Below are 24,126 nucleotides of genomic sequence, written 5' to 3'. Positions count from 1 at the left end.
AGAAGTTGTTGATATTCGGGGCCATACCCTTTAAAAAGGCTCTTTGCTCGACCTGGTGCGCTTTGTCTATGCTGGTGTTTTCTTCTTACGCAAAGCAAGCATGAGCCAGTGCCTCCTTGAGTTATCCGTGCCTGCAGTGTTGAGGGTTTTGGTTTTGCCTCCCGCCAACCCTCTCCCTCTACTGCCACTCCCTTTCCCAAAAGGGCGTAATTCTGGCTCCGCCTCGCGGCCACGTCGCGAAGTTATTCTCTAACAGCATTGCCTCCGAGATCCGATCCGGAGGCCATGAAAGCAGTAAAGCGGTAAAGCCCCTAATAGAGCAGACGCTTCTCGCGCCAGAGGAGCAGCCGCTTACAGGCAACTTCCGTGAATTTTAATGGTCTTGAAGTCTTGAGGGTATTTCAAACCAACAGAAAATTAAAAAAATGGCTACACATGCAAAAATGCGCCTGCATATATTTCGCGTGCACGTATACCTTCTAGCCTCTATAATACTATGGAGACAGGCGCGACGCTGCGGGCACTGTTCCCCAGGAGGCACTGTATGAGCCCATAGCCAACGTCATAGCAAAACGACACTCACTAGTTGCGCACCGGCTTTTCGTACTGCGGTTCAGCTGAAAAGTTTGCCGAGCCAAGGAATGACAGCGAAGAAACGGGTTTTGAATTTAGCGCCGAGTCAGCTGTATTAAAGCCTGTGGCAATCAACGTATTTCTTCTGCGTCAGATTTGTCACGTATGTATTTTAAATTTGTGTTAATACTCCACGGAAAATAAAGTGCTGCATTTAGAAATTACTGTGTCGTACGTGTACACTTGGAGCGCGTGATGAACAAAGACGTTTGACGAAAGGCCGCTGCCCAAACCTGACTCAAGGCACTACCTGTTACGCGAGGCGCGGCACTATCGAACTGCGGCCACGTGAAGTTGCTTCACCTTGTTGGCTAAACTTTCACTGAAATTTCTGAAAAGATCTGCAAGGGGAAAGATAATCCGCAAGATACTATATATCTTACGGCGTTCACCACGTCCAGCAACACACGATGCGACACGATCGCAGAAATTCGGAAATTTATTTCCCCAGTCTGTGGACTGTGACTGACATGTTCGAAAGAATCTTAGACCTCAAAATAAAAAGGCCGGGCTCTCGGGAACTAGGCCGGAAAACGTTTCAAAAATCTTCACATGAACAATTAGAGTAACATGGCACCTAGGCCTAGGCGTCAAGTAGGCCTAGCCTTGTCCGGTTCTGCATGGTGGCAATGACGGCCCGTAGATGACTTTTCAACTAAGCAGAATATCGTACAGCGCCACTTACCGGGATGGCCGCCTGCGCATTTCTCAGAGTCGAGTTTTCTCGTTTTTCTCATTTGAGGGCATTCCCGAGACCTACGTTCGCTCTCATCCCCATGGAGACCTGCTAGCCATGCTTGACGGTTCTGAAGGACTGCTCTGGTTGGTCTTGCTCAAGACTAGCGTAACGGCTATGGCAAGGTATATATAGACCAACACCGATCTGTGACGTAAGCACGATGCGGTGGCGCTTCTGTCGCCAGCGTGGTCCGACTGGGGGTGAAAAATAGGCTTAGCGCCCATAGGAATACATTGAAGCAAAATATTCCAAAGCAGTTTTCTAATTTCACGGGTCATCTGTGATGTCGTTATTCGGTACAGAGCAACCATGAACATCCTAGAACAGATCGTGAAAGTATGAAACCCCATTACCGGGGCCAACTATTTTTAAAACACCGCGAAACGTATTGGGGTGCGAGAGAGGGCGACCCATAGAAATACATGTAAACACAACTTACCGCAACATTTTGCTCGGTTCAGCAGCGTTGAACCCTTCTCATTTTTTGGTGAACGTCTTGTACGACGCCCCGACGTCATGTTGCATGACACACTACATTCTCTTGCAAGTAATGCAAGTCTGACGACTTGCGGGAACGCTCACAGCACGATAGACTGGCCGCGCACAGTTGCAGACGACCATACGTCACCCGCTGTCGCTAGCAGACGCTCCGGAGCTGGAGGCGGCCGCGGTGGGTATCGCCAGCTACGCTATCGTCTGCTGTAATGCGCGAATCTCGTTCGGAATTCATATTGTCGTATGACGTTTGACAACTGCTTTTTAAATGTATTTCTGTCTAGTACGTATCACTGGAGCGACATTATCATCAAGCTTATTTACCCTAAGCGGCAGCATATCAGGCTGTAAGCAAAACTGCGCGATTCGCTACACCCAGCTTGCCTTTTGGCAGTGTCTGGATTCATAACGCAGGTTATTCGGGGAGTTTTCAGTAATGACGCACCATACTTTAAAACACACTTCTTCAAAGCGCTGGTCAGCGTTTAACGACCGGCCACCACTTCTGATACTCTGCGAAACGATAAAAATGTTACGGTAAGTTGTGTCTACATGTGTTTCTACGGGTCGCCCTCCCAACTCGCACCCCCACATGTTTCTCGGTATTTTAAAAATACTTCGTCTCGGCAATGAGGTTTCATATTCTGACTATCTGTTCTAGGGTGTCCATAGTTACTTTGTACCGAATAACGACATCACAGGTGCCCCGTGAAATGAGAAAACTGCATAGAAATTTTTCGGTTCTATATGTATTCCAAAGGGCGCTAACCCTAATTTTCACCCCCAGTCGGCTGCGACGCCGCGAGCGCCCCCCCCCCCCCTTTTTTTTTTTGTAAACACGGTGTTGGTGAGATGCGGCGGCGCTGGCGGCAGCAGTGACTGTTATGTACAGGTTGGCCATGCAGGCGGTGAAATTAAAGGCGCAAGCATGGGTAGAAAGTAATAAGATACTCGGAGAACTTCAGAACGGCTTTAGAAATGGTAGGCGCTTAGACGATAGCCTGTTCGTGCTTGCCCGATGCATCGAAATATCTAGAGTGGAAAATAGACCTTTATATTTGGCCTTCCTGGACATAAACGGAGCATACGACAATGTAAACAGGGAACTCCTGTGGAAAATATTAAAAGAAGAAGGTATCGGTTATGAAATAATAGAGTTCCTACAGGAAATATACCGGGATAACAAAATAGAAATTACATGGGAAGGGATAAGAAGTACGGAAGATGTCAAAGTAGGCAAAGGATTAAGACAAGGCTGTTCTCTATCACCGCTGCTGTTCATGCTTTATATGATAAACCTGGAACGGAGGATACAAGACAGTAACCTAGGTTTTAACCTGTCATATAGATTAGGTGGAAAGGCGGTAGAGCAGCGCCTCCCCGGTTTGATGTATGCATGACGATATTGTGCTCCTATAGCTGAGAGTCTGGAAGAATTGCCAACTCTAGTTAAGTATTGCGGAGACGAAGGGGACGCTCTAGGCATGTTTTAGCGCAGTTAAGTCGGGTCTGATTATATTTTCAACGGCTCAACTGATCAGGGTCTTAAAATACAAGACCATGAAATACCCAGAGTCATCATCATCATCATCAGCCTGATTATACACACTGCAGGGCGAAGGCCTCTCCCATATTTCTCCACTTAACCCTGTTCTGTGCTAGCTGCATCCACTTGACCCCTGCGAACTTCTTAATCTCATCCGCGCACCTAACTTTCTGCCGCCCCCTGCTACGCTTTCCTTCCCTTGGGATCCAGTTTGTTACCCTCAGCGACCATCGGTTATCCTCTCTTCGCACTACATGTCCTGCCCATGTCCATTTCTTCTTCTTAATTTCCACTAGAATGTCGGTAACTTGAGTTATTTCTCTGACCCACTCTGCACGCTTTCTATCTCTTAATGTTACCCCTACCATTTTTCGTTCCATAGCCCTATGGGTTGTCCTTAACTTAAGTAGAACTCTTTTGGTTAGCCTCCACGTTTCAGCCCCATAGGTGAGTACAGGCAAGATGCAACTGTTGTATACTTTCCTCTTGAGCGATACCGGTAAGCTGCTAGTCATAATCTGCGAGTGCTTGCCAAATGCGCTCCATCCCAATCTTATTCTTCTTGTTATTTCCTTTTCATGGTCCGGATCTGCGGTTACTACCTGTCCTAAGTAGACATATTCGCCTACTACTTCCAGTATTTCGCTACCTAATGTAAACTGCTGTTCCTTCCCGAGGCTGTTGAACATTACCTTAGTCTTCTGCATATTGATTTTCAAGCCTACCTTTCTACTTTTCCTGTCTAGGTCATCAATCATTATTAGCAGTTCATCCCCCGAGTTGCTTAGCAAGGCAATGTCATCAGCAAATCGCAGATTACTGAGATATTCTCCATCTACCCTTATCCCAACTGCTCCCATTCCAAGTCTCTGAATACTTCCTCTAAAAATACCCAGAGTAGCAGAATATAATTATATAAATGGGTAAACGAAGGATTGGCATATATTGGAAAGCATGAGCAATCACTTAAGGCCAAAGGGTGAAGAAATGCCGGGATAATGAAGCATAGGGCACTGTGGGAATACAACAGGTATGAAGTTTTGAGGGGTATTTGGAAAGGAATTGTGGTGCCCGGACATACTTCCGGAAATGCGGTTTTGTGCCTAAAATTATAGGTACAATCGACATTAGAAATAAATCAGAGAGCCGTTGGACGATTAGCACATAGGTGCCCACGGCAAAAATACAAATGAGGCGGTACAGGGAGATATGGGCTGGGCATTTTTCGAAGCACGGGAAGCTCAGAGTAAAATATTATGTGAGGAACGCCTGAGGATATTGGACAGTAATAAATGGGCCGCTAAAGTATTTAAATACCTCTACTTAAAAAACGTTAACTCACAATGGAGGAAAAGAACTAGGAAACTAACTAGTAAGTATGCTAGTCACGAAGACGGAGGCCTAAAGAGGCCGAGGCTAGAGCCACGTTCGTGGCACTAGCAGGCTGCTGCTGCCACGCATAAAATACGTCACACTACGTCATCATAAACTAAGCAAAGAAAAAAATGTGCATGACAGCAAGTAAAACCTTTATAATTCTTATTTAAAACTTAAATTGTTGGTAAAGAAATGATTACTGTCCAGTTTTATAATAATTTTTACTTATGTAGTGATCGGTAGCGTCGGCGTTTGGCGGTTTGGCGCGTTGGTCGCGCTGGCGAGCGCCAGGAGTGCCAGGAGTGGAGGAGCGTGTGGGTGGGCGCTGCTTTAGGTCTGCTTAAAGGCCCGTTCATGCCCATCTACTACATCTACCTTGGTCAGCATTGCGCGCAGAATGACGGAGTTTGGACGCGCTTGATTGTGACATGCAGCTGCAGAGGAAGTTTTTTTTCTAGCTTCGTTCTGGGCTTCGGGTTCGGCTGTGCATTGTGCACTTCACTCGACGCAAGGAAATTCGTCTCCCCGTGGGCTGCTTATCTCGTTGTCTTCGTATTCCGCCTTCAAATACGAAAGAACTGCAGTTGCTGCAGTGTTCTATTCCATAGCTCTCAGGCGGTACGTTAAGGCACTGCAGTTATCTCCGAAATCGTTCTGCGGCCAGCTAGGCTACTCGTCCGCAATCAATTCAGTGCTAGAATTTCGTGAAAAACAATTTGATAGAATCGCCTGTCAAAAAGGAACTGCAGTCAGGAACAGCTGGTGAATATTTGAGGTTGCTTTTGGTACTTACATAAAACTACATGTATGAGCGCGAATTGGGTTTGCATTGTGGCTCAGCAGTGTGGCTGATCAAGCTATGTTGGTAGGTCAGCAAAAACGGGACATAATGCAGACTCCTGTTTTTGGAAGGTGCACTTGTACTCTGCAGTATATGCCTTGTATCTGAAATAACTCAGCCCTTCTTGCGGAGCCTCTCCGCCCATATTTCAATAAAGTTGCCATCTTTTAGATATTTGTCAAGTCAGTGCAGTGCAGTCTTTTGGCTTGTTCTTGTGTGAAAAAAAAAAAAAAAATGATTTCCATGGAAATCAGTTTCTAAACACGCTTTTGGAACAGACTCGAAGCTCCAATTTGATTAAATTGAACATTCCAGTTGGGCAGTTCAGCTAAGGCTTCCAATCTTAATGCTTATTCTGCCGGCACTGACCTGAAATGGCAGCTCCAAGCAGGCGACAGGCAAGCATGCATATGACACATAAACCATACGAACCTACATATATACCGGAAGAGTTGACACAATCTTTTCTTTTTGGGACCTCGCACATTGGACCCTACTTAGTAGCAGATCTTCAGGGATCAAAGTTACTTCGTTTAATCAACTGCTGTGGTCGTAGAAATTATGCAAACTACACAGCAGTTTAAGTTGCAACATTTGTTTATTGAATGTTCAACAGGGCCTTCTAATTGAATGTTCCAATGTGATTGCCAATCAGAAGTAGAAAAACCATTTGAGCTACATGATTACATTCACAAGTCCAGCTGGCATGTCTTATTTAATCTACTTCATTCCTAATAGACATAATGGTATCTTTTTTTTTTTGTCTGGGTTAAATTGGCACCATACTTGGCAAAATTACTGTTCAAAAGCAGTTTAATTACATTACCAATTACTTGCAAGCAGTGTTAAAAATGTAATGAAATTACTAATTACTGCTCCCAAAAAGTAGTAACATTACAATTACCTCTGCAGAGCAAATTCCTTCTCATTTACTGTCTGGATTTCATCCGTATAGAAACTAAGTAAAGCTTGTGAACAAAACTTTTCCCCAGACACTAGAGCACATTCTTTCATCTTACCGCCAAATTCTATCCAGTGAAACTATTCCCTCTCCTTTTCCTACATAACAGGCTATTAAAAATATGACAATGGCAACAAAACAACAAAAACAGAATCATGGTCAAACACTCGCCACATTCATTGCACTCAAAGAAGTAATAAGAGGCAAACTCGGTGCCTTGCTCTCGCGGCGAGCTGCTTCCACCGTTCTAAGCCACTGAATGATATGATTTATAGATTCCATGTTCGCGGGACCATGGCAGCTTGCGCTGGGTAATTTTCACACCATGAACATTTCCGCCTGTCTCTTCCCCCCCCCCCCCCCCCAACTCCTTTTTCGCCCATGATGACAAGTGTAACAAAGCGGCACTGTGCCTATAGCCAGTATGCAACAGTGAGTGTTACTGCGCACTTTCAACTAGTTTTGACCTTCAACCATTTTGCACCGCTGTCGCTTCGATGGACCCTCGACGCCTTACATGTACCTGCTTAGAGAATGGTTGTGACCCTTGGACACACAGTTCTACTCAATTCTGTATTTTTTTGTTCATCCATCACTGTGGGACAGGCTTGCCGCATATGTCATTACTGCTTTCTTAGCATCGTACCGGGAGTGCATGATATGATGTATAGAAACAGCAGTTATTCACTTTAGCAAAAGTAATTTTGAAATGAATGAATTACTTTCAGTGCTTAAAGTCTGGCTCTGTCAGAGAGGGTACTCTAGAAATTCGAGCATATTATATACGATCATATTATATACGAAGGAGGTTTTCGTGATCATTTTATGACATGCACCCGAAAAAATTAATCCCTGTGCTCTGCAAGCATGATCGACAAACAATATGTGACATAAAGCAGCTTATAGTGAAACAACAAAGCGTTAGCACTTGTAACATATGTAATATTGTTTCCTGAAACCACTATCTTGTAGCACAGTTCACATCGAGAACTGAATTTCTGACTGTCTGGTTGCGAAGAAAACTTTATAAGAGTAAATAAGTTTAAATAGAAATTTTGCAAATAAATGTATTTGAGTAAACTTTATAGGAGCAGCGAGAGTGCTATGTTCTTTAAAACACTTTACACAGGAAGCACAATCTTAATCGCACTTTAAATGTAAAATCAACTAGGTAGGAAAAATATATTCTATAATTTTTACACTTCAAGTGAACCCATTGACAATTAGCAAGAAATATTGTAAGAACTACCAGCTTGGTCTGTTTGACTGGTGACGAGTACAACATCTGAATAATATTGTGTAAGCATATTGACAATTTGCTCAGCCAGCACCTAAAACACAGTGTGCACTGAACCAGCAAAATCGAAGAGATGGTATGTGTGTAGAATAACTTAACTAGTTCCAGCCTCTGTGTAGAGGGACTGACCTTTGTTTTCTTCATTGCAGATTTTAGAAATTCTGATTCTTACTAAAACAAAGCAATAATTCTTAAAACAACTTGCTGCAAAATTTTCTAACAATCATAAGCATTCTCTGATTGCCACTGAGAAGAATAAAAGGTTGCACCTGCTTCATATTCGTGCAGTGCTGGACACCCAATATATTCAAGTCTCAGACCTCTCGTAAAAACTGGTGAGGGTTCTTGGACGCCGCGACACCCCCCTGACTTTAAGCTCTGCTTGTGATAATCTTTTGATGTGTCTAAAATAATAATGTGGACTATTGTGAGTTGCACATTTATTGTAATGCTAGTGTAGTGCATCTGACAAGTATATTCCCACTGAAATCAGCACTAGCAGGTAATCTATATGTCTCAAAAGGCAAGCATGATACCTTGCTTGTGACCACTGATAAGATAGAAACTTGGAGGATGACAAAAAGACTTGAAATTGAATGTTGGAAAATTACCAGTGCACACAGGACAGGGACAAGGAAGAGAACACCCATAAAACTCTTGATTAAAAAATTTAGTTCCACTGGCTGCGAGGATGTTTTAATATTTAGACATAGTAGGTCAAAAAATATGACTGAATAAATATGTTTAGTAAATGCTAAGTAATTTAATTGCATGTGTATGCAACCTTCTCCATTTAGGCTCTTGGAACATCCGATCACTGTTAAAAAGGGAGCAGATCAGTGTCACGCCTTAACAAAGGAGCACTATTTAATTATGTTTCATGGAAACCTGAAGTAAAAGCAGATAACCCTGTTGGTGGAAAGTCGTCCTAATAAATGGCCTCGCTGGTCAGCTCCAGTCCAGAATGAGGAGGCTCGACTATTCCTCCAGTAGGTGCACTGAACGGAGCACCTCTGCAACTTCAGCCAAGGAACAGGCCTACTGGTAAAGTTTACCAGAGATGGTTCCCTCACCACTTTGGATGCACAATGTAGTGCCTGCCTATAACGGTCGTTTCTGTGTAGCAGCCGAGTGGTCTGGTTTACACTAGCTGTGTACATGTTCTGGTCTCACAGGAGAATGGCGAAGAAAGCGATTTACGCCAAAGGCTTGCTCTCGACAACACCATAAGCTAACTGGTCAAGTGAGTTGGTAAACAAGAACATAGATGTCATTTGCCCTGTGCAAACATCTTTAGCTATTTCCATCTGCTCGTACAAAATCGTGACTGCATGATGAAAAATATTGGTCAATGTAATTCACTGTCCTAGTCACCATGCAGCCACCACACAACGCACTATTTGAAGGTGAGCAAAAGTAAGGAACATCCCTTTAAACTGAACCGCTCAGAAATGTTCACGTCACTAAAGCCCGACTCTCGCATGTGACGATATGCACAAAAGGCCAGAAGGGCTATGTAATACTATATGCAAAAGACTGGCTCATTCCTACCAAATGCCTACACCTCAATTGCGCAATACTTTACATAACCAACTACTGTTCTGGAGCACCTGGGTTCGAGCCAAAGAAACATAAGGCAACTTGTAGCGTAGACAAGACAGCAACGCAGCAATTGACTGCTCCCCAGCCGTTCTGTATTTCACTTCCTCGTTTTCTTCCATGCACATGTGCAACAACACTTCGTCTTTATCACATTTCCACCGCACTTAAAAAAAAAAAAAAGCTTGCTAGCAAATGGCTAAATATCCTTTAATACATCACAGTCTTTTAAACCTTGCGGGAAGCTTCTTTTGACAAATGCTTCTGCAGGGAGAAGGAAGAGGAGTAGTAGTTGCTGCTGTTGAGGCACACTTGGGTTCAGGGGGGGTCTGTCGGTTCTGTGTCAGGCAAAGCCAGGAATGAGGAAGTTCCCAGGCTAACATCAGCGTTATTGGGGCTACGCGAGGTTGGACTCTGGTCTGCGTTTCTGGTACGTGGACTGGTCGACACTCGGGTGCAGTCAGTGGGCAACAAAATGTTAGCGAGGAGAGCCATCAGAGCTGAAGGCGGAGGTTGGCACTGAACTGCTTTCCTAACAGCTCATAATTTGGACGAGTGCCACACTCGCCCATCATCCAGCAGGTATGAGACTGGTCCAATTTGCTCCACAACTCTTCAAGGCTCCGAAACCGAGCAGCCAGCTTGCCTCGCACAATCGGCTTACGAACTCACACATAGTTGCCAATCTGAAAGTCGCAGTGCTTGGTTACACTCCGCTGGTCTGCATAAAGCTTATATTTGGCTTACTTCTGCTCTAGCCACTGGCATTAGAGCTTCAGCGCTCTTGTGCGATCAGTCGAGAAGCACTGATCTGGCAGGCACGCAACGTTAAGTCTTATGCGAGGCATCTGGCCATGAACTAGGATGGCTGGAGCGATTCCTGTCGTGGCATGTGGCGCACAGCGATAGACACAGAGTTCAATAATAGCTGTACGTAGGTTACGTCGCTCGCAAAGAGCCATCTGAACATATGCCCTGAAAACCTTATTAAACTGTCCTACAAGTCCATTGGCTTGGGGGTCATAAACTGAGGAGTAGCAGTTACGTATACCCCGAGGATGAGAATTGTGATCCGTGATCCAACACAATCTTTTCAGGGTAACCCTTGTGAACAAATGTACCTAGAAGCAATTCTTGAACTGTGGCAGTTGTGAAAGAAGCCTCCGGCCATTTACTGTAATAGTCAACGAGTGTTATAGCAAAGCGACAGTTACTAGGAGCTTGGTCGAAACGCCCCACGATGTCGATTGCAGGCTTATCCCAAAGCTTGTCTGGCAAAGCAACAGGTTGCAGAGGAACAGTGGAGACGTACAATAGCATCACTGCTGGAGGAATCATCTTCGACTTTCTGCACTTCACTGGAACGATCAGACGACTTGCAGATTCCAAATGGCCCACTTTGCCGCACCGACGACACTTCCGTTTGCGATTGGTTGGTTGCACAACTTTTTATTTCCATCGGAAATGGGCGTCCTCTTCCCCGCCCCCGGCACGCGTGCCGGGGAAGACGGAGAGTCGTGCGCCCGCGGATTAGAGGCTGGCTATTCTACTTGCGAGCTTGCCACGTGGAGTCGTTCGCCAGGTGGGTAGGAGAACCGCAGCGATAGCACGAGCGCTCCGGAAGTGCAGATGAAGATTTACATACGTGGCAACTGCATTTGATGCAAGGGACCTGAGGGACCCGTTATGATGTGCACTCGCATCTCACGCGCTGTACTGGAGCCACCTCTCCCGACAGCTCATTTGCTTCATGGCAAGCTTGCTGGCACTGTCTAGCAAAGGCCAGGGCGCGCGAGAAAGTCAAGAAGGAGATGGCGTTCACCGAAATGGTGACTAATGGTCTTCTTCACCAGCTGGTTCCTGATTTTGTAGTCTGCGAAGCTCCCAAAAAAACCGCAGTCGCCGACAAGGCTGCGAAGGGCAGCGATGTGTACTCATATGCCATCTCTCCGGCAGTTTGTACTCAGCGTTGAAAACGGTGGCGTGCGGCGATCACATTTATGGAAGATTTGTAGTGCGTCGCCAGTAAAAAGATAGCATCGTCACCGGAGTGTGAGGCAGCAGCGGTAGGCGCTGAAGGGGACGACGGCGACAATGTGTAGAAAATTCGCTGGCAGGATAGCCCTCTCCGGTTAGCAGAAGTGTGGAGGTATCTAGTGGAGGCACCAGACGCCAGCATGTAGTTGTGGAACGCCAGCCTCCATTACTCCCACGGAAGGGCGGAGGCGGCTGAAGACCCGAAAAGCTCATGATGGACGGTCAGCAGTCCACGCCGAAGTCCTGGTTTACGCTACCATCCTTGTCGCCAAAATATGTAGCATCTTTTTCTCGCTGTGCGCGTGCAACACTTCGTCTTTACCGCACAACTCACAAAACAAATGAACTCATGCGTACCAATAGCAATAATTAATACCGCCGCAACAAAATTAACGGCTTTAAAGCTATGACAACGAACAAATTTCACACAGATGAAACGCCACTCGGCTAAGGAGGCAATGCTAGGAATTGCACGCCTTGCAACGCGCCATTTTAAACGGAAGCGCACAACCACTGACGTCATCATGCACGGGTCACGTGAGTGTGACGTATTTCCGTGCGTGGCAGCAGGAGAAACGTGTGTGGGGTCGGCTGCTGCCACGGGCGTGGCTCTAGCCTCGGCCAAATAAAGAGCGTTAAGTAACAGGTGAAAAACACAGAAGGTAAAAATTGGATAAATTCGATGGAAAAGAAACAGAGTGTGGAATTATACCGAAAGTGGAAAAGGCACATCGGGAAGGAAGCTTTCTTTGATAACTCAAGAGGCAGTACCCTACTTTTTGAAGCTAGATCAGGGTGCCTTAGAACACGCAGCGACAAAAAGAAATTCAACAATGAAGATGACGCATGTGCTGTATGTGGTAACTCCAGTGAAACAATTGACCATATTATACTTGAATGTAATGGTATCTATCCGGAAGTTGATGCAGGCGCAGTCACTGTTCCTGAAGTGTACCTGAAGCTGTAGGGTTTAGAGATACCAGAGGCCTACTGCTACCACCCCGTTTCAAAGGGTACGCTCCTATGATCCATCCATTTTATTCATCCATCTTTCCATAGAGTTAATACAAAGCACAAGGTCAATGTACAACTGGTCGCGCAACTTGGAAGAAAACGCGTGCAGCTGCCTACTGCCAGCGGCATCAACTCGATGATGAGGGCTCCTGCGAACTGTGAGGCAAATTACTAGCGCACAGAAAATAAGATCTGCCAGAACTCCAAAGAACTAGAAAGTAAACATAATATTCGCGCTCAGGAATGAATGCAGTTTTTGTTTCTTGCGTAAGAAAAAAACGTGTCACATTTGTAATAATATTTTAACTTGTTTCTAACGGCCTCTCTCGGCCACTTATTATCCGCTGCGTAGTTGCTCAAAGCTCAGAGGCTCAGATATGGCTCAGACCAAAGCGTTTTTCATCCGCGGAATGGGTGCGTCGTCGGCCCCGGTTCAACGTTAATCGTTGCGTGCTGCGTACAGAGTGGGTTATCTGCAACAAACAGTCAGTATTTCATTCTGCTGGTTGTGGTAGAGCTTTACAGCAAGGCGAAGACTGTCTGTGCTCGATGAGAAACTGATTGCCGCTGCATGTGCGCATTTCCGGACGATGGGACAATGCTGCGTCACAGCTCGGCGGCTCGGCTCGGCCTCCCAGGCACGTCGCAAAAGTGGTGGCTTGTTTTACGGATACACGTCTGCATGAGCGGCGTATCGCTGCATGTTTTAATTGAACGGTGAAGGTGAGATTTTATTGCCCCCAAGACGCGAACCGCATTGATGTAAGCCTTCCGTTCCGCTCCCTTTGCTGCGTGTTTTGCTTACTGCGTCGTATTACCGCACCAACGTTCGCTGAACGTGCTTTAGCTGTTATTACAGTGATGTTCTTATTGTCAATGGGATGCTTAACATGTTAAATGCTTAAGTTGTAAATTTGTAACCTCACATTGACTCCTTTTAGTGGCAAATGAAGCGCGAGTAGAATATGGGAATCGTGAACAGGGCTAGATTTATTGGAGCGAAGCTATATCTAGATATTTTCACTTCTCAGACGCATTAACTTCTAAATACTAGCAATCCCAATTTGAATTGCTTACCTAAGCTCTTACAGGTTGGCGTTCTAGCGCTAGCGTTAGTTATTCCGTTCGTTTGTTTTTGTTGTTCTTTGACGCTGATATGTACTTTGTTAGCAAGATCTTTCACCCTTTTATAATCTCACCGCGTCTCGTTTGGAGACCTACGCTCAGGAAATTTTGTTATCACGAGGATTTCATGAAGACCGTGACGAATGAGCGGTGGTCGCTCTCCTACACTTAAAGATTTCATTGTCGTGGAGCGTCTATGTAAGTAATCGTGAATTAATAAAGCCTGGCTTTCTATGCAGCACAGCTTCACTCATTTATGCCCTTAGTGAAATACCTCAAGCCATGTGGTTCTATCCATGCGCTTGCCGAATTCACTTGAAGGCCCTTGTTCACAAACGTGCCCGAAGAAATAAGCCCCAGAATGCGTTTACATGACGCGCGACGAAAGACTAGGCTAACGACGACGGAGGCAGAACGATGCTATGATAAGGTGGTTAAAGATGCCGTAACATTTCAGTTAACGTAAAACTTGACAGTAGAAATCCATGTCAAGTAAAGTTGGCTGAACAGTTACGGTGTCCATTTTCCTGCCTTATCCGAGCATCGTTCTGCCTCCGTCGTTGTTGGCCTTGTTTTTCGTTCATAAGTAAAAAGACGATCAAATTCCCCGCTAAAAGTACGTCCCTGTGACGTCACAAGCATCGTCACGTGTTTGTTGTGCCTCACAGTTCGCAGGGGGCACTGGGAAACTAAAGCCTCGCTCAGAGTCGACACGCAGGCTTCTATGGGAGTTACGCTACCATTTGTTCTTCTACCATGCAAAGCATGCATCTTTCGTGGTGTAGGCAAAAGCATGGGCCGTCAGCATTGGATGCGCGGCGCTTGCTGCGTTTTCGAGCATAATTCCCGATATTCCTGCAATGTGTGGTGCAGTTGGTTGCGCCACAAGGCACAAAAAAGAAAATGGTACCTGTTTTCACTTGTTTCTTGCGGTCGGCTAAAGATGAGAGCGAATGGCAGGCGTTGAGCGCGACAATTGTAGACCTTTCGGCGACGGATTGCCTTAGCAGCTAATTACGTGCGTTGCACTTCTGCACTGGAACTTGATCAGTTCGTTTGCAACTCTTAATTGATGTGATTGCTTTTCGGCCGCGACATTCCGTGTCCAGCCCAGATGAGAGCAAACACTATCATTATCGTCGCCATTGCCATGACGTCACATTACGTCAGTTCCTTCGCTCTCGGCCGTAAGAAAGAGCGCGCGCTCTCTCCCTCGATTGAGTGATTGATTGATTGATTGATTGAAAGCTTTATTTGCCTTTTGGAAGTTTGTTAGCGGTGGAGGTCGAGGCTTCTTCTGGAAGTCCATCACCTCCCTGGCCGTGGTTGGGCCGTTGGGCCCCTAGTCCAGGGCTCCACTGAGTCGGGCCACCTCGCTTGCGTGTGCTATGAGTGCCCTCTGGGCCTCTAGCTCGCAGCTGGTGAGCCGGCTCTCCCATTGCTCCGCACTTGGTGTTTTCTGTTCGTGAAATGAAATGATTTCTCTCGCATTCCCACGTGATGTGATATAGCGTTGGTTTTGATCCGCACCATGGGCAGCTGGCGCTATATTGTGTTGGAAAAATCTTGTTTAGTATGTGTAGGTTTGGGAAGGAGCCCGTTTGTAGTCTCCTCCATCCCGTGGCTTCTTCCTTGGTTAGTTCTTTGTGTGGCGGGGGGTGGTGGAACCTCAGCCCCTTATATAGGTTTAGTAGGTCTGAATATCTCTCTCCGCATCTGATCTGGGGGTCCTACGGGGTGTGCGACGCTCCCGCTCGGCTGGTCATCCCTCGAGCTAGGTTGTCTGCCCCCTCGTTGCCCCTGATTCCCGCGTGGCTCGGTATCCAGATTATGTTTTGCTTTGGTGTCTCCTCCGAGGGCGCACCCTCTTTGAGGATCTTGAGTGCCGCACTGCTAATCCTGCCCCTAGTGTAATTCCGGCACGCCTCTTGTGAGTCTGTTAGGATGTGGAGAGGTCTCCCTGTCCTATATCCTTCTCTTACAGCCAGAGCAATGGCTATCTCTTCTGCTTCTGTTATGTCAGACACCCTGGTCGTGACACTTGCGATGTGTTCCCCTTCGTGGTTTACTACCACCGCTACTGCGTTTAGCTTTGTGTGTTTGTGGATATCTAGAGGCGTCTGTGTATACTGCGTCTTCCCTGTATCCCATGTTTTTCTCGTAATGCTCTGCCCTCGAGACCGGCCGTGACCTTGTTTACAAAAAAAGGGGGCGCTCGCGGCGTCGCAGCCGACTGGGGGTGAAAATTAGGGTTAGCGCCCATTGGAATACATAGAACCGAAATATTTCTATGCAGTTTTCTCATTTCACGGGGCACCTGTGATGTCGTTATTCGGCACAAAGTAACTATGGACACCCTAGAACAGATAGTCAGAATATGAAACCTCATTGCCGAGACGAAGTATTTTTAAAATACCGAGAAACATATGGGGGTGCGAGTTGGGAGGGCGACCCGTAGAAACACATGTAGGCACAACTTACCGTAACATTTTTATCGTTTCGCAGAGCATCAGAAGTGGTGGCCGGTCGTTAAACGCTGACCAGCGCTTTGAAGAAGTGTGTGTTAAAGTATGGTGCGTCATTACTGAAAACTCCCCGAATAACCTGCGTTATGAATCCAGACAGGCAAGCTGGATATAGCGAATCGCGCAGTTTTGCTTACAGCCTGATATGCTGCCGCATAGGGTAAATAAGCTTGATAATACTGTCGCTCCAGTGATACGTTCAGTTCAGGCGTTCAGTCGTGTCCGACTCTTCGTGACCCTATGGACCATGTCACACCACGCTTTCCGGTCTCTCACTATCTTCTTAACATCACATAGCTTCATCTGCAATGCCTCGAGAATGCCATCTAACCATCGCGTTCGCCTACCCCTTCTCCGGCGACCCTCAACCTTTCCCAACATCAAATCTTTCTCCAGCGACTCCTCTCTTCTCATCAGATGACCAAAGTAGCTGAGCTTTAACTTTAGAATTTGACCCTCCAATGAGCAGTCAGGGTTTATGGTCGACAATATCGACTGATTTGATCTTCTGGCAGTCCAAGGAACTCTTAAGAGTCTTCGCCAGCGCCACAATTCAAACACGTCAATTCTTCGGCGGTCAGCCTTTTTCACAGGCTGACCGCCGAAGAATTGACGCGTTTGATACGTACTACGTATAGTGATACGTACTAGACAGAATTACATTTAAAAAGCAGTTGTCAAACGTCATACGACAATATGAATTCCGAACGAGATTCGCGCATTACAGCAGACGATAGCGTAGCTGGCGATACCCACCGCGGCCGCCTCCAGCTCCGGAGCGTCTGCTAGCGACAGCGGGTGACGTATGGTCGTCTGCAACTGTGCGCGGCCAGTCTATCGTGCTGTGAGCGTTCCCGCAAGTCGTCAGACTTGCATTACTTGCAAGAGAATGTAGTGTGTCATGCAACATGACGTCGGGGCGTCGTACAAGACGTTCACCAAAAAATGAGAAGGGTTCAACGCTGCTGAACCGAGCAAAATGTTGCGGTAAGTTGTGTTTACATGTATTTCTATGGGTCGCCCTCTCTCGCACCCCAATACGTTTCGCGGTGTTTTAAAAATAGTTGGCCCCGGTAATGGGGTTTCATACTTTCACGATCTGTTCTAGGATGTTCATGGTTGCTCTGTACCGAATAACGACATCACAGATGACCCGTGAAATTAGAAAACTGCTTTGGAATATTTTGCTTCCATGTATTCCTATTTTTCACCCCCAGCCACGCTGGCGACAGAAGCGCCACCGCATCGTGCTTACGTCACAGATCGGTGTTGGTCTATATATACCTTGCCATAGCCGCTACGCTAGTCTTCAGCAAGACCCATGGCGGAAGTAGACCAACCAGAGCAGTCCTCCAGAACCGTCATACATGGCTAGCAGGTCTCCATGGAGATGAGAGCGAACGTAGGTCCCGGGAATGCTCTCAAATGAGAGAAACGAGAAAACTCGACGCTGAGAAATGCGCAGGCGGCCATCCCGGTAAGTGGCGCTGTACGATATTCTGCTTAGTTGAAAAGTCATCTACGGTCGTCATTGTCACCATGCAGAACCGGACAAGGCTAGGCCTACTTGACGCCTAGGCCTAGGTGCCATGTTACTCTTTGTTCATGTGAAGATTTTTGAAACGTTTTCCGGCCTAGTTCCCAAGCGCCCGGTTCTTTTATTTTGAGGTCTAAGATTCCTTCGAAGATATCAGTCACAGTCCACAGACTGGGGAGATAAATTTCCGAATTTCTGCGATCGTGTCGCCTCGTGTGTTGCTGGACGTGGTGAACGCCGTAAGATAGTATCTTGCGGATTATCTTTCCCCTTGCAGATCTTTTCAGAAATTTCAGTGAAAGTTTAGCCAACAAGGTGAAGCAACTTCACGTGGCCGCAGTTTGATAGTGCCGCGCCTCGCGTAACAGGCAGTGCCTTGAGTCAGGTTTGGGCAGCGGCCTTTCGTCAAACGTCTTTGTTCATCACGCGCTCCAAGTGCACACGTACGACACAGTAATTTCTAAATGCAGCACTTTATTTTCCGTGGAGTATTAACACAAATTTAAAATACATACGTGACAAATCTGACGCAGAAGAAATACGTTGATTGCCACAGGCTTTAATACAGCTGACTCGGCGCTAAATTCAAAACCCGTTTCTACGCTGTCATTCCTTGGCTCGTCAAACTTTTCAGCTGAACCACAGTACGAAAAGCCGGTGCGCAACTAGTGAGTGTCGTTTTGCTATGACGTTGGCTATGGGCTCATACAGTGCCTCCTGGAGAACAGTGCCCGCAGCGTCGCGCCTGTCTCCATAGTATTATAGAGGCTAGAAGGTACGTGCACGCGAAATATATGCAGGCGCATTTTTGCATGTGTAGCCATTTTTTTAATTTTCTGTTGGTTTGAAATACCCTCAAGACTTCAAGACCATTAAAATTCACGGAAGTTGCCTGTAAGCGGCTGCTCCTCTGGCGCGAGAAGCGTCTGCTCTATTAGGGGCTTTACCGCTTTACTGCTTTCATGGCCTCCGGTGCGGATCTCGGAGGCCATGCTGTTAGAGAATAACTTCGCGACGTGGCCGCGAGGCGGAGCCAGAATTACGCCTTTTTGAGAAAGGGAGTGGCAGTAGAGGGAGAGGGTATGACGGGAGGCAAAACCCTCAACGCTGCAGGCACGGATAACTCAAGGAGGCACTGGCTCATGCTTGCTTTGCGTAAGAAGAAAACACCAGCATAGACAAAGCGCACCAGGTCGAGCCAAGAGCCGTTTCAAAGGGTATGGCTGGTATGGCCCCGAACATCAACAACTACTCGCTCAGAGTCGACCGGCAGGCTTCTATGGGATTTGCGCTACCATTTCTACGATTTTTACTATGGTGAAGTGCTGAAACCGCTGAAACAGGAGGAGCAGTGAATGTGAAGTGCAGCTATGGTCCTATGGTGCAGCTTGACAGCTCGCAGTCGTAGACAGCGAGGAAGCGAAAGGAAGGAGAAAGACCTTTGATACCTTTTATGCTCTTGTTCTGTGTATTAGTTGCTATTTTCTTCTCGCGTCTTTGTCTTTTTTTTATTTTTTGTTGAGATCCCTTCGGGTGATTGCTCGTTGAAAAGGGTACGGTACGGCCGCATCGCCATTGCCAAGTTTGGCGCGTGGTGCGCGCATATGGTTGGCGCCGTTGGCGCGTGAGGCGAAGTTATATGGTTATATCATATCATTGCGTCGGTGTCTTCCTCGTGGATTATGTTTCAGGCGGGGTCGATGTTACTCGATTTTAATCGGCTACGCACGGTAAGTCTACATCAAGATGTTTTATTGGTATGACCTCCTAAATGATTCTAAGCAACTACTATCACCGTTTGTAAGTGGCCTTAGATCGTTAGGCTCTCGGCTCGACCTGGTGCGCTTTGTCTATGCTGGTGCTTCTCTTACTCAAGGCAAACAATCTATGAGCCCATAGCAAAGCGACACTCACAAGTTGCGTACCGGCTATTCGTACTGCGGTTCGGCAGAAAAGTTTGCCGTTTGCCGGGCCAAGGAACGGCAGCTAAGAAACGGGTTTTGAATTTAGCGTCGGGTCAGCTCAAAATTGTGGCAATCAACATATTTCTTCTGCGTCAGATTTATTACGTATGTATTTTAAATTTTGTGTTAATACTTCACGGAAAATGAAGTGCTGCATTTAGAAATTACTGTTACGTGTGCACTTGAAGCGCGTGATGAACAAAGACATTTGACGAAAGGTGTCTGCGGTGCTTTGACCTTGTTAGTCGAGCCGCTGCCCAAACCTGACTCAAGGCACCTCTAGTTTAACTGTAGTTACGCGAGGCTCCTTCTGTACCCCGGTCGGGCGTGCGCAATTTTTCGAACTGCTTTCTTCGCAACAGGCAGAGTGTACGTTTCTGAACTGTGACTGCTACATGACGTAGACGGCAGTGTGTGACCCGGCGCTGATTGTCGCAAGCGATTGTAGTCACACGGTCATTTTCAAAGGCTAAACATCTTGAGTGACTTCCTCTCTAACCGCTCATTTAATGTTCGTCTAGGCACAACTATGTCAAAAACATTTATCCAAGAGAATGGTGTACCACAGGGATGTATTTTAAGCTCTACATGTTTTGGTGCAAAAATGAATAGTATATGTAAAGCAATCCCAGAGTCTGTTGTGTATTCACTTTCCGTTGATGACTTGCAAACTGCCTGTACATCATCCAGCATATCATCCTGTGAGAGGCAAGTACAGATAACATTGAATAAGTTAGCCACATGGGCAGACAGGAATGGGTTTAAATTTTCCCCTCAAAAAACAGTAGCTGTTCTTTTTTCACTTAAGAGAGGCCTACAGACAGATCAAACTTTATACCTAAATGAAGCTGAACTGCCAGTAAAAAATGAACATAAATTTTTAGGTTTAATTTTTAATAAAAAATGAACATTCCTGCCTCACATAACTAACCTTAAAAACAAAGCTTCTAAGTCCCTCAACATACTCAAAGTTCTCTCAAAGAAGCACTGGGGATCCGATCGAACATGCCTTTTACACATTTACCACTGTTTTACGCTCCAGATTAGATTACGGTTGTATTGTGTATGGCTCTGCGAGGTCATCATATCTAAAGCGATTAGACCCAATACATAACCTCTGCTTACGTCTTTCTAGTGGTGCATACAGAACATCCCCCATTAAAAGCATCTATGTATAAACAAATGAACCAACCCTTGGCGACAGGAGGAGCAATGTTACAGGATAAGATCTTTACCAAAACATCTGTTTTCCCTTAGTTACAAAGTGCTCTTCCAGAACACTTCATAAACAACCCCCATTCTATCAGGCCTTTACTACTCCGCTTCGAAGAAATATGCCAAGATTTGGGAATACTGGATGCACTTCCAATTGTAGCCCAGAGACAGTATCCATTTCCGCCCTGGTACAGCCTTCTCTCTACATGTGACCTCACACTGACAGCCTTCCGAAAAAATCAAACAGCACACGAACACATATTACAAGAATACCTAGCACTACGAGAGAAGTATATGAACTGCACCGAATATTTTACAGATGGATCAAAAACAGCAAATTATGTTGGATGTGCTGTTGTGCAAGGCAACAGAGAAAAAGTAGTAAGGCTACCTGGCTACCTAACAGTGCCGTAATATTTACTGCAGAATGTTACGCTGTCTATGTAGCTGTAAATAAAATTATGCAACAGAACTGTGAAAAGAGCATAATCTATACCGATTCTTTAAGTGTGCTTACGGCATTACATTCTAAAAGTGCAGTTGAGCCTATAGTAGGAAACATCATTCACGGCATAGAAAAAATCGCAACGCAAGGCCAAACCATAATATATTGCTGGGTTCCTAACCATGTCGGGATGGTAACGAAATAGCAGACTCATGCGCTGCACAAGCTCGAAATAAGGAAATAAAGAAAATACCAGTCCCCTACAAGGATTGTATCAGTTCAGTTCAGTCGTGTCAGACTCTTCGTGACCCTATGGACCATGTCACGCCACGCTTTCCAGTTTCTCACTATCTTCCTAACATCACATAACTTCATCTGCAGTGCCTGGATGATTGTATCAGGTTAGTACAAAGAAGCCTGATAGATAAATGGCAGAAAAAATGGAATAATAAAGAGCAAAATAAGCTACACACAGTAAAACCCATAGTAGGAGAATGGAAATTATGTACACAGAAGGAACGCTTCGGTGAGGGGATTTTGTGCAGTCTTCGAATTGGACATACACACTTGACACACAATTTCCTACTCAGAAAAGAGCAAAAACCATTATGCGAAAAATGTGCAGGTGAGTTCACCGTTAACCACATTTTGATCTCGTGCTCGGAACTAGAGCTGTTAAGGAAAAAATATTTTACTCCATTCTATAATGAACTCATCCCATTCCACCCCTGTTTACTATTAAGAGACAACCCACTTGTTGAAATTTCATCTGTTTTTAGTTTTCATAAAAAGTTAGGGATTCTAAATCAGCTGTAATTTTCTAAACACTTTTCATTTTCACTCATAAAGAAGCTCAGCAACCTAGTGTTTGGTGCATGATGGCCTTAGTTGCCTATGTGCCAATAAACCCAACACAACAACAACAACAACATTTTCAAAGGCGATTGAGCCGATAGCCTTCGAGATTTTCAATCGTGATCGAACTCGGATTTGTGCCGCTGCTACACGGCAAAACTCGAAGGTTATTGATGTTTGGTGCCAAACATTTAAGGCGCCACTATCGTTGCTTTCGGTTTCGCTTAAAGAACTAAACTTGCTCTATAAATGCAAAACAAAAAATAAATGTTGCCTTTTCTTTTTTTTGTAACTGCAAGTGTTTAGTTTTTATTCAAGGACAATTTTTTTTTTTCTTTAATGCGTTGATGTTCATACAGCTGTGCTTTTCTCGGCAGCACATGTTGCAGTGGTAGAGAGTACATAAATAATGCGCCTTAAAAAAGAGTGATGCTATTTTGAAATTATTGCGGACATAATATTTTACCGCATAAATTAAAGATATAAAATAACGCTTGTTCACGTTTTTGTATCGTAAACGCGCTGTGCATGCTCCTCTGATCAACGCTAGCAACCTTTCATGACGTTCGAAGGCCTTCAAGATCTCGATAGAGTTTTGAGCATTTCCGTTGACTCCATAGACAATCGACTGAATGGCCATTCAAAACGCCCGTGTGGCAGCTTTCGAAGGCCTTCGAGTCGATAGACAGTCGGTTCGAGGGCCTTTGAAATGCGTGTGTGACAGCGGTAGTCAGCTTCAACTGTGTTGCAGGTGCACTTGAGATTGAAAGCTTGTGCTGTTTTAGAATAGCTTTTATTGCGAGCATCTCACTTAAGATTGAAAGCTTGTGCTGTTTTATTGGAATAGCCTTTATTGCGAGCGTCTTCATTTCAGCCTAACAAAGGACAAGCGAGTAGGCAAGGAAAGCGCTTTCAGTCCTGCTCTAGTCGATTGTTGTTTGTCCGTAGCTCTGCTCTGTGCTTGTAAGGTTAAACTAACTAGGCGAAAGCTTTTAATGCCTCATCGGGGTCAGCAGGAGCTGTTGGCAGAAGTTGTCGGCACAGGGTGTCACACTTTCGAGGGAGTAGTTAAAAATGAATAAATAAACCTTGTCCCCACCGGGAATCGAACCTCCATCCCTTGGATCCCCAGCTGAGCTCTTCACCAGCTGCTCCACGCCCCAGATTGTGAAACGTTGATAATTCCTCTTGTCTGCCGTGGGAAGTCTGCCGTGGGAATAGCGGGATTTCGTGAGTGACAGATACTGGGCCTCTCATTTCCTGTAAATGAATTATGGAATGCCGGTGAACTTTCATGCTTTCAGTGGAATGCTGGTTGTGTTCGTTGTTGTGGTTGTTGCTGTAGGAAGAAGGAAAAGAAAAGGCACGGGCCTGCTACTGGCTCTGTAGCTGAGCCACCTCCGCTGCCTCGTGCAGACAGAAGAAAAAATAAAGAAGAAAGAAAAGGAAGAAGGAGAGAAAGACTCGCGCCGGCAACAACAGCCGTCGTCTACCACCGAAGCGGCGGCGGGTGCAATGACGGCCTAAAAGATTCGGTGGCAGGCTAGCCCCCGCCGCAAGCGGTGGAGACCTACCTGTCCCAGCCCCATCAGGGGAGTCTATGACAAGGTGCGCGCCACATACCGTCACGACTGGTCATGACGTCACCAGGTGATTCATGCACAGACGAAGCTAACCGCAGCGCCTTTCATTTGGCGCTTCCTCTAATGCCGCACCACACAGCAAACAGAAGCAGACCCAGATGTCTAGGAGGCGTTAGTACAGCAGGCATCAGCAACATTTCAGATTGATTTACAGAATAGAAAAGGCGCAGTATCTGTCACCGTTCCCCGCGGACACGTGTACCACGCCGTAAAGGAAGGGAGGAAGGTGGAAGGCAAAGAAGAAAGGGAGATAGAGGTGCTGTAGTGGAGGGCTACAA

At 45.9% G+C, this 24,126-nt stretch overlaps 1 protein-coding gene across 4 annotated transcripts in view; it reads left to right on the top strand.

Annotated features, from left to right (window-relative positions):
- Positions 1 to 17,518: 17,518 nt before the first annotated feature.
- Positions 17,519 to 24,126, top strand: part of LOC146206269 (uncharacterized) — a 40,845-nt gene continuing 34,237 nt past the window's right edge. For 3 of the 4 annotated variants that reach the window (XM_084590887.1, XM_084590889.1, XM_084590890.1), the window contains exon 1: positions 18,839 to 19,456. Coding sequence is in view for 2 of the 4 variants with exons in the window: in XM_084590889.1 (XP_084447015.1) it covers positions 19,409 to 19,456 (48 nt within the window). In the remaining 2 variants the exon portion in view is untranslated. Of the gene's footprint in view, positions 17,667 to 18,838; positions 19,457 to 24,126 lie in introns of those variants that run through there. The other variant, XM_084590888.1, reaches the window with a different exon arrangement.

The sequence above is a fragment of the Amblyomma maculatum genome, chromosome 1 (assembly GCF_055883805.1).
Source record: "Amblyomma maculatum isolate TAMU_Amacu chromosome 1, ASM5588380v1, whole genome shotgun sequence".
Classification (NCBI taxonomy): Eukaryota; Metazoa; Arthropoda; class Arachnida; order Ixodida; family Ixodidae; genus Amblyomma; species Amblyomma maculatum.
Note: the sequence above shows the minus strand (reverse complement) of the source record. Positions and strands in the feature narration are given on the sequence as shown.